Below are 15752 nucleotides of genomic sequence, written 5' to 3'. Positions count from 1 at the left end.
TGACTAAACATGACGTTACGTAACTGACAGCACTGAAACAAGGACTAGTTTTATAGTCAGAGTGAATAAAGAATGAACAATTCAAAATTTCTAGGTCAGATCTTTTCCATCTTTGAAATCAAGTCATCACAGATTTTCATTAATTCATCGTTTGCTTTAATTTTTTGTTCCAGGGTTTTCTCTAGTGACTGGACTCATTTGCTCCTTTTGTAAATTTGCTTGTAAAGCTCTTGCTTTGCTGCGAACCTGGGCAATTTCTTCATTTGCTAGATTTAACTTCTCTTCTGCATGAGCCTTCAGGGTTTGGTACGTCTGCTCTTCCTTTTCAATTCTTACTAGACAATACTCAACACATTTCTTCAATGCTGCTTCATTCTTTTGATGTCCTTCTAAAACCTTCTGCTTTTGTAATCCTTTGAAGAGGTCAGAGAAAGATTTCTTCATGGAGTTCAGGTCTGCTGAGGCTTGATTCTTTTCTGACAAAATCGTCTGGATTTCAGCCTCTGCAGTCGCCTTCTGCTTCTGGGCATCTGCCGTTAGTCGAGTTATTGTACATATGCATGTATGCATATATATATATATATATATATATATATATAACTTATGAAAATAAATTTTACCCTTCAATAAGCATCTAAGTGCCTACTACGCTCCAGACACTGTGCTAGAGACTGGGTATGCTACAATAAATAGAAGAATTCCTACTCTTTAGTTTTTATGCCAGTCATTTTTTTGAGCCATTCCTTCTAACCACCCCAAAGTAAAATCTCCTTTGTAACAAAGAAAAATAATTGAGCAAAAAACACTTGCTAAAGTGATCATATCTAACATGTATAGAACACTCTGCCCTCGTAGTCCTCCCACTTAACTCCTGTAAGAAGGGAGCTGTTTCATTCTCTGCTCTAGGACCAGGACTGATTTTTCAGTGGACATTGTGTAAACTCTTCTCTTGCTGCATAATAAAAATATATTACATTCATTTGCCATAGTTTGTTCAGCAATTCCCTATTGAAGGGCTCCCTCTTTGCATCTAATTGCTAACCACAAAAAGTACCTGTATGAATAGTCTTGTGTATATGTGTGTGCAGATATGGATGTAAACATAAGTATATATGAATGTGTTTCTATATGTATATACACATATATGACCATTTTCTTCTGTTTCTTTTTTCCCCTCTATAGGGTATAGGCCCAGGTTAGAGGATAGGAAAAGTTTAATAGGGGTTTTTTGGAGGGTGGGGTTTTTTTGCATAATTATAAAACAAGATCCAGAATGGTGGATCTACTTCACAGCTAGTCAACATTATATTAGTGAGCCGGTCTTTCCATAGCCCCTCCAACATTAACTTATTCCTATTTTTGGTCATCTTTGCCAAACTGCAGGGCGTGAGATGGAACTCTGTAGTTTGTCTCATTTGTACTTCTCGCTTTGGAACATGTTTTCACATGGTCATTTTTAGTTTACAGTTCTTTCAAAAACTATTCATATCCTTTGACCACTTACCTATTGACTCTTGGTCTTAGGTATTGATGGTAATTCCCTATATGATTTAGAAATCAGACTTCTTTCAGTGATATTGGATACAGATTTTTCCTACTCCAAAGTTTATTTTCTTCTTCTAGCATCATTGATTTTGTTCATGCAAATGTTTTTTTTTTTTTTTTAAATCATCCGAAATGGTCTACTTTTGTCTTTGGTGATCTCTAGTCCTTTTTTGGCTAACATTTAGTCCTGCCTAAAAACAGTTGGTAAATTTACTCTTTTTCAGTCTCCTCTAAATCTTTTTATAATGTGACCTTCCACATTTAGGTTAAAAATTCATTTAAATGTTATTGTCATAAATGTTGCAAGATGCTGGACTAAATCTAATTTTTGTCAAACTGTTTTCCAATTTGCCCAGTAGCTCATGTTCTTTGGTTTATTGAATGGTGGTCTGCTACATTAGATTGGTTCTAGGTCTTGTTTTTCTAGTCTAGTCTACTCACTGACCTAATTTTCTAATTTTTAGTCTATAAGAAATGGTTTTGATAATTACTACTTTATAATACAGTCTGATGTCTGAAAATGCTATTTCCCCCTAATTCCTACTTTGATTTTCCTTATTTCCCTGAATATTCTAACCCTCTTATTCCTCCAAATGAATTTTGTAATTATTTTGTCTAGATTTATAAATTATCCCTTTGATAGTTTGATTGTTGCAATATTAAATCTATATATCATAGAAATACAGAATTTGAGAGCTGAAAGGGATGTGAGTGGTCATGTAGTCCAACCTAATATGAACAGAATTCCCAGCTATAACATAACCTAACAAAATGGGCATTTGGGGTCTACTTGAAGATCACCACAGGGGAAGAATTCCAACTCTTCTTGAGAAAAGTTTTAATTTTTAGAGCTTTTTCCCTGACATCCAGCCTAAATGTGCCTATTAATTTGGAGAGTACCATCTTTTTTATTACATTAGCATGACTCAACCAGAGCAATGAGTAATTCCTCAATTGCTGAAGTCTTTATTTAAAGAGTGGTTTGTTGTTACATTTTCTGAGTTGGTCTTTGTATTTTAACTCTCAGATATTTTATGTAATCTACTTCTTTGGAAAGGAATTTTTGTTATAAGAATCTCTTCCATGGGGTGGCCAGGTAGCACAGCAAGTAAGAGCACCGGCTCCAGTGTCGGGATGACCTGGAGATCAAATCTGGGCTAAGATACTTAGCACCACACCCAGAAATAACTGGCCGTGTAACCTTGAGCAAGTTACTTAACCCTGATTGCTTAAAAAAAAAATCTCTTCCTGATTTCCATTAGTACTGTAGAGAAATGCTGATGCTTTTATGGATTTATTTTGTATCTAGATATTTCATTGAAACTACTGATCATCTCAATTAATTCCTCTGCTATTCTCTGAGTTTTTCTATGAATATAATCATGTTGTCTGCGAATTGGAATTCATTGATCTCTTTTTTGCTAATGTCTATGCCTATAACTTCTCACTCCATGCTTTCTAGTCATCCTTTGCACAACCTCACCAACTCCCTTGCTGCCAATCTATGTACTTTTTCTAACTCTGCTCCTTACCTCCTGTTCTGAAATCATGATCAAATGAACTTTGCCATTGTTCCTGGACAAGGAGTGTCAATCTGTACCACCAGAACCTACTCATTATCCCAATAACTTTTAGGACCAAAATGTCCCTTTGTGGTCATTATTTCTTAGTATATGTTCATTCTTCCTATGAGAATCTAAGTTCCTCGAGGGCAGGGACTATTTTTGCTCATATTTGTATTACTAGTACTTGTGGCAGTATTTGGCACACATTAAATACTTAATAAATGCTTTTTCATTCATTCATTTTCTCTTTGCTTTTTGCTATACCTAGCATTTTTACAACTTTGGCAGGTCTAAAAACGAAGGTTTCATCCTTGCTTTACTCTTATTTGAACTAGGAATGTTCCAGTATTTCTCTAAGGCAAAAAAAAAAAAAAGAATGCTAATTCTTGCCTACACACACACACAAGCACACACTATTGATGATGTTAAAAGGCCCTTCCATGCCTATGATTTAGAGAGTTTTTGAGGTAAAGAAGTGCTGTGTTTTTTCCATGCCTATGATTTAGAGGGCTTTTGACATAAATGAGTGCTGTATTTTGTTGAAAACTCTTTTCTACATTGCTGATAGAATTATACAAGCTTTTTACTATAATGAATTATGTTGTTTTATGTTTATGTTTAATCATCTTCATATCCCTAGTATACATTCAACCTGGCCAGAGTGATTTTTAAATTATTATTGCTATAGTCTCTTTGCCATTTTATTAAAATTTTTTCTATCAATATTCAATAGTGAAATTAGGCTATTATATCTTTCTCTGTTTTGTCATTCCCTGGTTTGGGAATCAGAACTCCACTTAACTCATAAAAGCAGCTTGGTAAAGTGACTTTTTTCCATTTCTGATGAGAATATTTGTAGCATATATATTAACTGTTTTTTAAATGCTTGATAGTATTCACTCATAAATCTCTCATGACCAGGGTTTTTCCTTTCTTCTCTTTTGTTATTTCATTTATAGTTTACTCAGTTTCTTTTGCTGACATTGGATTATTTGTCTATTTCTTGTTTTAATAACTTAAGTGCTTTATGTTTTTTTTTATAAACATTTTCTCTGAGTTGTTACTTCGATGGCATATAATTGCATATTGTAGTTTTTGATAATCCTCTATTTCCTCTATTGTGACTCACTTTGTTCATTTTTTTTTTATTTTGGTAAGGTAGTTTTCTTCTTTCTTCATAAAAATAATTTTAATTATGGTCTGTTCATTTTCTTAGTCTTTCAAAATATCAAGTCTTAGTTTTGTTTGACAACTTTATGGTATTTTCCCCCCAATTCCGTTGATACCTCCCTTATTTTGAAAATTTCTTCAAATTTCCTTGGGGCTGGGAGTTGTTCCTTTTCAATTTTTAAAAATTACATGATCAGCTCATTAATTCTCTCTTTTCCTTGCAGATATGTTTTTAAGGATATATATATATATATATATACATATATATATATATTTGTTTTTTCCTCTAATAGCTACTTTAGTAGTCTTGGCATGATATTCCATTGTTAATATTCTCATAAATTTATTGCTTCTATGATTATTTTCTTTGCTCATTATTCAGGCTGTCATCACTTAGACATCTTTTATATTTGTATCTTTTGCTCATGTTTCCTTTATTGATTAATTTTTCATTATATCATAGCCTATAAAGGATGTTTTTATTATTTCTATTTTAGAATGATGCTTTTTTTCCTTTTTTAAAAAATTATTTATTTACTTTTAGGTTACAACATTGATTGCCACAATCCCTTGAGTTCCAAATTTTCTCCCCCCCACCACCATGGTGGCATGCAATCCAATATAGATTCTACATACTTTCACACTAAACATTAGTCAAGTTGTAAAGAAGAGTTATAACCAATGGAGTGAACAATGAGAAAGAAGGAGCAAAACAAAACCCAAAAGAGAGCAAGTAGTTTGCTTCCATCTGCATTTAGACTCTGTTGTTCTTTCTCTGCATGTGGATAGCCTTTTCCATCATGAGTCCCTTGGAGTTGTCTGTCATAACCTTGCATTGCTGAGAGGAGTCCTAGAGTGATTCTTCAAGATTTCTTTATGCCCTAGCACAAAACTAATTTTTAAATGTAAAATGTAGTGCTAAGTAATATGTATATTATTCAGAATTTTCTTTCAGAAACTGCTATCAGTCTTTAACATTTACAATAATTTATTCAGGTCTGTTTTCATTCTTTATCTTTCTTTTAGATTTATCCAGCTCCTATAATTAACTGCTATTATCAGTCTTTTGGCAGATCAGTTAGCCCTTTCCTCTTAGAATTAGATGTTATGCCATTTGGTAATATGTAATAGCATTTTTACAATACTCTAAAAGTTTACAATATGCTTTAAATATATTATTTCATTTGGTTGTCACAACTACCCTGTAAGATATTTGTCATTATCTCCATTAGAAGAAGCTAGCTGTTGTAGCTGATAGAACATTGGGCCTGGAGTAAGACTTAATCTAACTAAATCTAACACTTACTAGCTGTGTGATCCTGGGCAAGGATTTTCCTTAATTTCTTCACCTGTAAAATGGCATAATAACAGAACCTACCTTGAATGATTGTTGTGAGGATAAAATAACATGACATTTGTAAAGCACTTAGCACAGTGTCTGCCATATAGTAGGCATTATATAAATCTTTATTTCCTTCCTTTCCCCATTTTACAAGTAAGGAAACTGAGACTTAGGTTAAGTGGCTTGCCTAAGGTCACATAGCAAGGTAAAATCCAAACTTTCTTCAGACTCTTAATCCAGAGTTCTATCTCCTATACCTCTTAGCCAGCATATATATATATATATATATATATATATATGTATATATATATATATACATATACACACACACACACATATATATATACATACACACACATTTGACAATGATATTGTTTCAAGGGCTACATTACCTTTAAGCATAATGTAGTCAATATCTTTCTCTGTCAACAGCATCACCTTTTATTGTTACATTATTTGAAATCGTGATTGCAAACTTCTGTTTTCTGAGAGTCTCTCCTAAAGCATCAAACATATTGTTCTAATTCCTCATTTTCATTGTGTGTGTGTTTCTGTATTTTAAATGAGTTTCTTCCAGGTGGCAATTGTAGGATTTTTTTTTCTTGTAAGGTTGAATGTTGCTTTTTGGAACCATTTTTGGATTTTGCCTTTCACTTCAATTTCACCCAAGACAAATGTATGGATGTGAAAAAATTACTTTAGAAACAGGTATCAATCATTTCCCTTTGATTTAAGACTTTGCAGAGTTTTCTTACCTGCTGAAATCCATAGCTTTTCATACGATTGATGGAATCTGCCAACATCTGCTGAATATTTCTTGATGAACCGGAGGGTGACTAAGGATTTAATGACCCAGATTTGCTATTATTATTTTGCTTAGCACTCCAATTTCAAAAGAGACAGGTGAGGGATTATTAGCAAAAGCTCAACAATCACGGGAAGGGAGGGGGGTAGAGAGTACAGAATAATATTGTGGAAAGAGAACTGTACCTGGGGTCAGAAAACCTGTGTTCCAATCCAAACTCACTGTGGGACTTAGGGTGAGTCACAGTGTTAGGGTAGTCTTTGGAAACTGTAAGTAGCTCCCAGGATTAAAAGATCATAGATCTAGAGTTTGATGGGACCTCAGAGAGACCACCTAGTCCAATTCTCTCATTTTACAGGGGAGGAAACTGAGACCCAGAGAGGCAAAATAACTTTCTCAGTGTCACAAAAGTAGTACACAGCAAAGGCAGGATTTGAACCCAGGTCCCATGACTCTCAAGTCAATGCTCTTTCCTCTTTTTGTCAGCAGTCCTTAAAAGGCATGAAGTGGGTATTAGGATTATACCAAGAATGAATTATGATCATAAGCCCCCAAAATTACAGGAGGAGGGAATTTTAGTGTTAAGACAGGTTTAGGGAAACCTCAGCCTCCACTGGGCACAGAAGAGATTTTCTTTTTTTTTTTCTTTTTTCTTTTTTTGCTTTTTGGAGGGCAATTGGGGTTAAGTGACTTGCCCAAGGTCACACGGCTAGTTTTTGTGTTAAGTGTCTGAGGTCGGATTTGAACTCAGGTCCTCCTGACTCCAGGGCTGGTGCTCTATTCACTGTGCCACCTAGCCGCCCCACACAGAAGAGATTTTCAATAGAAATTTATCAAAGCAATTTCCAAGACCGCAAGCAGCAGGACAATGCTGTCTTATATTGCTAGAGAAGGTTGATGTACAGACAAATGTGTGTATGTGTGTGTATGTGATTATCTCCAAGGCAAATGATAAACTATGTAACTGTCTTCCCTTGCTGTTTATAAAGAGGATTAAAGACCTTAAGGACCACATAGATCAGGGTTTTTTGTTGTTTTTTCCTCACAAATCTGTTTAATGCTAGTCTTAGAAAACATTCCATTTTAAACAAAATGTGATAGCAATATACAGTGTTCTCCAGAAACCGTTAGAAGTTCTACAGGGTATAAAAATTGGTCTTTGCTACTGGGCACTTGTAGCAGCAGGCACCCCAAGCGTCCTCAGGGTTTGCTGCCAATACAGGTTCTTAGATCTGCTTTGTTAAAGGAAAGCAACTCAAAATGGGTTAACAAGCTTACTTTAATCAGTCAGACATATATCGTTTACCTTGTTCAGGGGAAAAGGTCAGCACCCCGAACTTCAAAGTACACAGACAGAATTATCAAGACAGAAACAGATCTAGTAGACAGATTTCAAACTGTCCAACCATTACATCCATACCCAGTCAACATCTGGGTTTTTTTCAAAGCCGGGGGGCTCAGGACAATGGCTTCCCAGAATCCATATCAAATCACAGAACACTTCTAAAAGTGAGCCCCAAAACAAAGCTACACATCAAGGTTTATATAGCATTCTCCTGGCTCAGAGAGAATGTAACAACCTTTTGGACCCACTGGCCAATCAAAAAGTATCTACTGAAAAACAAGCCTCCCACCCCAGGCTCCAGGTGCACTTCAGCCTAGGGGCAGGGAAGATCTTCAAAATTTACATTCCCATTACAGCACTCCTTGTACATTTTTCTTTTTTTTCTTAATTTATTTCTTAACTTTTATTTTACAACATTCAGTTCCACAATCCCTTGAGTTCCAAATTTTCTCCCCCTCCTTCTCCTCTCTCCTCCCCCCCACCCAATGGCGGCATGCAATTCAATATAAGTTCTACAGATACCTTCACATTAAACATTAGTCAAGTTGTGAAGAAGAATTATAACCAATGGAGTGAACAAGAAAGAAGGAATGAAATGAAACAAAACGAGAGAGAGAGAGAGAGAGAGAGAGAGAGAGAGAGAGAGAGAGAGAGAGAGAGAGAGAGAGAGAGAGAGAGAGCGAGAGCAAGTAGTTTGCTTCAATCTGCATTCAGACTGTAGTTCTTTCTCTGGATGTGGGCATCCTAGATCAGGGGTTTTTAACCTTTTCTATGTCATGGATACAGTTTCCTCACCATAAGTTCTCTATGCAGATGAAATGATAGGTCTATTCGGTGGCCATTTGGTGAAGTCTAAGGACTCCTTGTTAGATGAATGGTTTTAAATGCATAAAAGCACATCAGATTACAAAGTAAAGCAATTATGCTGAAAATACAGTTAATTTTCTATTAAATCATGGATCCCTTAGGGTCTGTGGACCTCAGGTTAAGAGCCCCTAATATAAATAAACTTTATATACTGATTGGCTATACTGATCTTTACAAAGAAATGTGCTCACTCAGAGGAAAACAGATCAGACTATAACTAATTGAGGAAAAAGGAATGAGGGAGAAAAGTTTGTGGAGATAACTGAATATGCTTGAGGAGAGGATTAATGGTAAAGGGATTCCTACAAAGATCAACAAGATTGAATTGTGCTTAGCATATATGCTACTCTCCCTCAGTGGACCTCACACTCAAATTTTGTTCTTAATGGACAAGGTTTAGATTGGTAACCACAAACTTCCTCATTACCTAAGTACAACAAACAGCCATGAGGGCCATTTAATGTTTTCTATAATAAATTTGGAGATTTGCTTCAAAGAACACACACATATATACATACATACATACATACATATATATAAATGGATAGATAGATAGGTGGATAGATGGATGGATAGATAGATATATTAGTTTAGAAAATGCCTCAGCAGTTTATCCTTTCTCTTCATTGTTAAAATATATAATTACCCACCTGGAAGCCTTTCCCTATATCCCTCCAGCTCCATACTGCTGAGACCTCAGATTCCTTTCTAGGTCTGCTATCCTTGAATTAGCCCAATCTGCCACCTTTCTGACCCTAGTATTGATAAAATAGGATGTGTTTTAAGGTCTTAACAATGCCGTATGCATATTTTTTGGTCTGGACTTGAGATTGTCTCCCTGTAGGGAAATTCCACCAATACCCACCAGCAACTTGTCAGTAATTTTAAGTCTCAGAGTCACTAAGAGTTTACGTGATTAGTACTTATTGGCAAAGCAATTTTGAGTCACGGCCTCTTTGAGTCTCAGTTTTCTCATCTGTAAACTGTACATAATAGCACCTATGGCACAAGCTTGTTGGAATCAAGGTGAGGCCATAAATGTAAAGTGCTTGGCAAAACTTAAAATACTACCATATAACTGTGAGCTTTTTAGTATTTCTTCTGACTCCAAGGCTGATTTTCTACCCCCAATGCCATGCTATACAAACTCATAATTTATAACAAATCTGTTACTTTAATCACCTTTAAAAATTTGTCAGCAGCCTAAAGTAACAAACAAATGTTAAGCACTAAATCACAATGATTTTTTTAATTATTAAGATTTTTATAGAGGGCATGCCCAACATGGAATGGTTATAATATATGTAAATATTATCATATATTCCATATAAGTAATATAATACAGAATATACATAAATGCTATACTTATAGGATTTGTACTATATTTATAATAAGTATAAGTATACTAAAATTATAGTATAACTATATATGTGTTATATATTATATGGAGAGAATACTATAACAATATTATATTATTCTCTGTCTCTAATCTCCCTAAATAATCTCATAAAGTATTTCAATGGTTCCTTTAAGGGGTTTATGATCTCATTGTTATGGTTACTTCCTCTTACAGAACAGATCACAATCAATCCATGCCTTTTCATTACATAGAATTCTTGCCAAAGAGGATTTAAGTTCAGTCAGCCTCTGATAATTACTACATTGTGACCTTAGTTTAACCTTAATTTTTCTTATCTACAAAATAAGGAGGTTTTACAAATGGCTTTTGAGCCAGTTCTAGATTTATGATACTATGACCCTTCCACAGATCATGCATGGAGGATCTCCCCAAAGAAGTCTTCCTATAGGACCTTTCCTTTTGATGCAGCACTCTGGATGTCAGTCCATTCATCACCCGTCATTCTCACCACATCACTGGCCCACTGCCATTTCCATTCATTCTATTGCACTGGTAGAGATCTTTTATGCTATTTCATACACACAGACTATCATTGGTAACATGCTCCAGCCTGCTTCCAGTCATCCTTTAAAATACCCCATGATTACACAATAAACTAAAGTTTTATTTTGAATTAATACAGAGTTCCACAGAGAATTTAAAAGACACCACAGTTGGATTAATGGATTAATTAAAGGTAAAGGTGTGATTTATTCTGACGTTCTCAGAAGGAGGATTCTTGACAGGTAAGGTGTACCTTTGCACACTAACAGAACAGACACTGAACCCCCATGCTGCCTCCAAACATCACTACTGATATGCTTTCAGGGGAATGTAGACCACATTCCCATTTGTGAAATGAAGGGCAAGGAGGCCAAGAATGGAGGGTTTGTTTTTTAAAGTACTGCCATGTAATTCTGTCCTAGTTGCTATATTATGGTACACTGCTGCTGATTCTCCTAGACTCAAAATTTTGAGCTAAAAAGATCTTCAAGATAATAAGGGCTTACCCAGAGAGATTTAAGGTTTGCAAAGGGCTTTATGTACACCATATTATTTGATATTCTTTCAATTTCTCCTTTTTATAAAGGAAGGAAGTAGGAGTCAAAGAGAAGAGAAGTATCTGACCCAAGGTCAAACAGCAAGTATGAGTGCCAAAGGCATGACCAGAATCCAGGTCTCCTGACTCCCTTTCTAGGGTTGGTACTATTTCAAAGGGCAAAGAGTTCATGCAAACTTGTTAGTTTCCATGAATAAAGAGAAAGAATGTAGAATCATCATGGAATAGCCATCTAAAACTCAGTACAAATATAAAAAAACCACCCCAAATTTGGAAACTAATGATGTTGAGAGCAGACAGGTTTGCTACAAACATCATGCCAGAATAAAGGAAGAATATAAATGAATGAATAAGTAAATAAGCGAATAAACAAACAAACAAATAAATAAATAAAGGATAAGTGATTTTCCTCAGCAAGGTACTAAAGAGGGAAGGCTTTCCTCCTACTCCCTGAAGCTAGAAATCATCTATCACTTAGCCAGTGAATCCTAGGCACAGAGAAATGAAGTTAGGCCAGTGACTATAAAGCCAGCAAGTGTCAGAGGTGGAATTTAAACCATGTCTTCATGACATGGGTTATCCACCATGCTAGCCACTCTACCATCTAGCTGTAGGACTCTATACACTATCAGGGCTGGGGAACCTGTGGCCTCCAGGCCACATATGGCTCTCTAGGTCCTTGGGTGTGGCCTTTTGCTTGAGTCCAAGTTTTACAGGACAAATCCTTTTATTAAAGGGATTTGTTACATGAAGTTTGGAGTCATTCAAAGGGCCACACTTGAGGACCTAGAGAGCCACATGTGGCCTCAAGGCCACAGGTTCCACACCCCTGCTCCACCATGCTGCTGGTACCATGACAGAATAATTTGCTTTAATCAATTTCTAGGACTTCAATCTGTACTCCTTGGTATAATAATAATAATAGCAATAGTAATAATAACAACACTATTGGGTTTTTTTTTCTGGACCTATCATCTCATTTGCATAGAGAACTTATAGTGAGGAAACTATCTACCAATGTAGAGCAGCAACTGTTTGGAGACTTAGTCTCATATTTCTGTTAAAATTTAATGAGTGTTAAACTTACAAATGTGACAGGCTCAAACATATTTAAGAAATTGGGCTATAAAAAGATGCAGTTAATATTGTATGCTAAAAGAATTATCTCTCCCTTGTAGACCCTTTGTCATATGAGATGGATTGGTCTCATTATATTCATTTTTAAAACTGGTTTGAGAAATACTTTATCTCTGACTTCCAAGTTATCCATTAAATTAATGCCCACTAATTTTTTATCCCGTGATTTTTAAGAATGACTTTTAGCAGTCATACAAACATCATGATGCCCCATGTTTGGCAACTCCTTTTCTGGGTGTCTTGAATTCTGGATTTCCAATGTTACATGGCCACCGCTGTATCTTTTCAGTTCCCTAAGGGCCCTGCTGCTATAGGGGGAGGCAGGCAGAAGAGGTAGGTTAGGCTGATTACCGGGGGGCAAGGACTGTCACATCGTTGTCTCCTGGGAGTCATACTCAAAGAAGCCCTTAAGAAATCCTTGTATAATAGTATATGCCTGGAATGTAGGACCATAGAGCTCGCGCTGGAAGGGACCTCAGAGGCCACGTAGTCAAATGCCCGATTTCATAGATGAGAAAACTGAGGAACAGGGAGGTTAAGTGATTTGCCCATGGTAACATGAACAGTGGGTTTAATCAATGCTTCTGACTGAGTGATTAATTGAAATGAACCAATGTGTATCATGGAGCATCTGTTTTAAATAATGTGACCTCAGGTGAGTCACTTTTTCCCTTGGTGTTTCACTTAGATTCCTTGACTACAATTTGTGGAGGTGGGACTGTATAACCTAATGTCCTTCCAGCTATAATATGCTCTGATTTTATTAAATGTAGTTATAACAACGTTGGAACGCTAAATAAGAGAGGTATGGTTAAGCCTGAGCATATAAAAATCCTTATTCTTCAGCTATTCCTGCATGCATGAAAACCAATTTTAGTTAGTTTGTTTGTTTTGTCTTGTTTCTTCAAAGGATGAGTTCTGGCAAAAATGTTTTTCCTCTCATTCTACATGAGGCCGAGTAACAGGTCTCACTGAATTTTTCACTTTCCAACTGGTTATCATGCCTTTCTTAGAGAATTAATTTAACAACTAGATATAGGGACAGCTTATCTGAAAATGGGCTTTGTGATTATTTTTAAAAATCTACCTAACATTTGTTTTAACTGCAAGCTGTAGACTCATACTGCCTTTCCTGATTCCTGTCCTCCCTCCCCCATGACTAGGACCCTCGGTAGAACAAAGATCTTATACTGAATACCCTGTATTCACATTGTGTATACTCTGTTTATACTTAAATATGTACACAGGCAGCATGAACCAATAAATAAAGAGCTCACTTCAGAACACTTTGGAATCATATGCCTGCCGGGTGATACTGGGCAAGATAATATTAATAATTTATAATAATAATAATAATGACATTTATATGGTGGCACAGTGGATAGAGTTCTGGACTTGAAGTAAGAGTCATCTGAGTTCAAATCCAGCCTCAGAAACTTCCTAGTTGTGAGACCTTGGGCAAGTCACTTAATCCTATTTGCCTCAGTTTCCTCTTCTGTAAAGAGTTAGAAAAAGAAATGGTGAATCACTTCAGTATCTTTACCAAAAAAAACCCAAATCAGGTTTTAGTCCAATTAAAAGTTGCACTTACCAGAAAAAAAAATACAGCACCTACTGTGTTCCAGATGCTTTGTTAAGGACTTTACAAACATTATCTCATTTGATCCTCACAACAACCCTGGGAAGCAGGTACTATTATTATCCTCATTTGACAGACACTGAGGCAAACAGAGGTTACATGACTTGACCAGGGACACACAGCTAGGAAGACTCTGAGGCTGGATTTGAACTTGGGTCTTCCTGACTCTAGGCCTGGCACTCTATCTACAATGCCACCTAGCTGCTCTAACTAATCTCTAGTTATTAAGAATTGCTAGATTGGGGGTGGAGTTAAGATGGCGGAGTAGAAGCAGGACCTCCCCGCTGCTCTGGCTTCCACCTTCCCCAATCCATGTAAAAGGGGAATCTAAACAAACTTTGGAGCTGCAGAACCCACAAAATAACACAGAGAAGCTAACCTCCCACTGAGGACAGCCCGGCAGGCTTGCAGGAATTGGCCAGAGCAGTCCTCTGGGAGCCGAGACCAGCCTCATGCCAAGTCTTTAAGACCCAGGGTGGGTCTGACCAGCTGTAGCAGCAAGCACCCCAAGCGTCCTCAGGGTTTGCAGCTACCACAGGTTCTTGGATCTGCTTTGTTAAAGGAAAGCAACTCAAAATGGGTTAACAAGCTTACTTTAATCAGTCAGACATATATCGTTTACCTTGTTCAGGGGAAAAAGGTCAGCACCCCAAACTTCAAAATATACAGACAGAATTATCAAGACATTAACAGATCAAGTAGACAGCTTTCCAAACTGTCCAACCATTACATCCATACCCAGTCAACATCTGGGTTTCCACATCTGGGTTTTTCAAAGCCGGGGGACTCTCAACAATGGCTTCCCAGAATTCAGATCAAATCACAGAACACTTCTCAAAGTGAGTCCCAAAACAAAGCTACACATCAGGGCTTATATAGCCTTCTCCAGGCTCAGAGAATGTAACAACCTTATTGACCCATTGGCCAATCAAAAAGTATCTACTGAAAAACAAGCCTCCCTCCCCAAGCTTCTGGTGCACTTTAGCCTAGGGGCGGGGAAGATCTTCCAAATTTGCATTCCCATTACACCAGCCTACAGCCAGAGGGACCCCAGATCAGCAGCAGCTGTAGTCATTTCCAGATTTATCAACACACAGATGTGAAGGACAAAGTGAGAGGGCAGTGCAGTCTGGACTTTGGGACTCAGTAAGTGGGAATGAGTGGCTTTTGCCCCCGGGGTGAGAAGCCCCTGAGCCATCTGGGACAGCCAGCCAGTGCCACGTGGCAGCTTCAGTTCCTGGCCTGCAGAGTGTAGGGGGACCAAACACCAGTCTGATGGGTAATCGCTCTTGCTTTAACCTGCTTGGATCTGGATTGCAGTCTAGGGTGGAGGTCCTGGGGTGTGTGTCCAGCTTGCCAGAGTGTGTGGAGACCTCAGAGTGGGCACCCATCTAATACCTCTGGCATCTGAGAAAACCCCAGCATTTGGGACAAAAGCTCCCCTGTCTGGTGGCAGAGTCCTACTGTGGCAAAAAGCCCAAAAGTCAAGTAATTAAGTGGCAAAATGAGCAGGCAAAGGAAACAAAGCAGACAGAAGAACTCAACATTAGACTCCTATTTTGGGGAGAAAAAGGAGCAAAGCATGGAACAGGAGGAAGACAGTGAAGTCAGAATTCCTGCACCAAAAGCTTCAAAGGAAAATACAAGCTGGTTATAGGCCATAGAGGACATTAAGATGCAGATAAGAGAAGTGGAGGAAAAATTGGGAAGAGAAATGAGAACAATGCAAGAAAATTACAAAATGAGAGTCAACAGCCTGACTGAGGAAAATACACCTTAAAAAATAGACTAACTCAAATGGCAAAAGAGGCTCAAAAAGGCAATGAGGAGAAGAATGCCTTAAAAAGTCGAATTTACCAGATGGAAAAAGAATCTCAA

General features: G+C 37.1%; 1 protein-coding gene across 5 annotated transcripts in view; it reads right to left on the bottom strand.

The window, feature by feature from the left end:
• Positions 1-15752, bottom strand: part of SH2D4A (SH2 domain containing 4A) — a 118365-nt gene that overhangs the window by 45760 nt on the left and 56853 nt on the right. For 4 of the 5 annotated variants that reach the window (XM_069075764.1, XM_069075763.1, XM_069075762.1 and 1 more), the window contains one exon: positions 6378-6458. The exons of the other annotated variant lie outside the window; for it this stretch is intronic. In XM_069075764.1, coding sequence (XP_068931865.1) covers positions 6378-6458 — 81 coding nt within the window. The remainder of the gene's footprint in view (positions 1-6377; positions 6459-15752) is intronic. 5 annotated transcript variants of the gene reach the window in all.

This window comes from Petaurus breviceps, unplaced genomic scaffold (assembly GCF_028583685.1).
Source record: "Petaurus breviceps papuanus isolate PSGF00001 unplaced genomic scaffold, PetGlider_PUasm1.0 90919, whole genome shotgun sequence".
NCBI lineage: Eukaryota > Metazoa > Chordata > Mammalia > Diprotodontia > Petauridae > Petaurus > Petaurus breviceps.
Note: the sequence above shows the minus strand (reverse complement) of the source record. Positions and strands in the feature narration are given on the sequence as shown.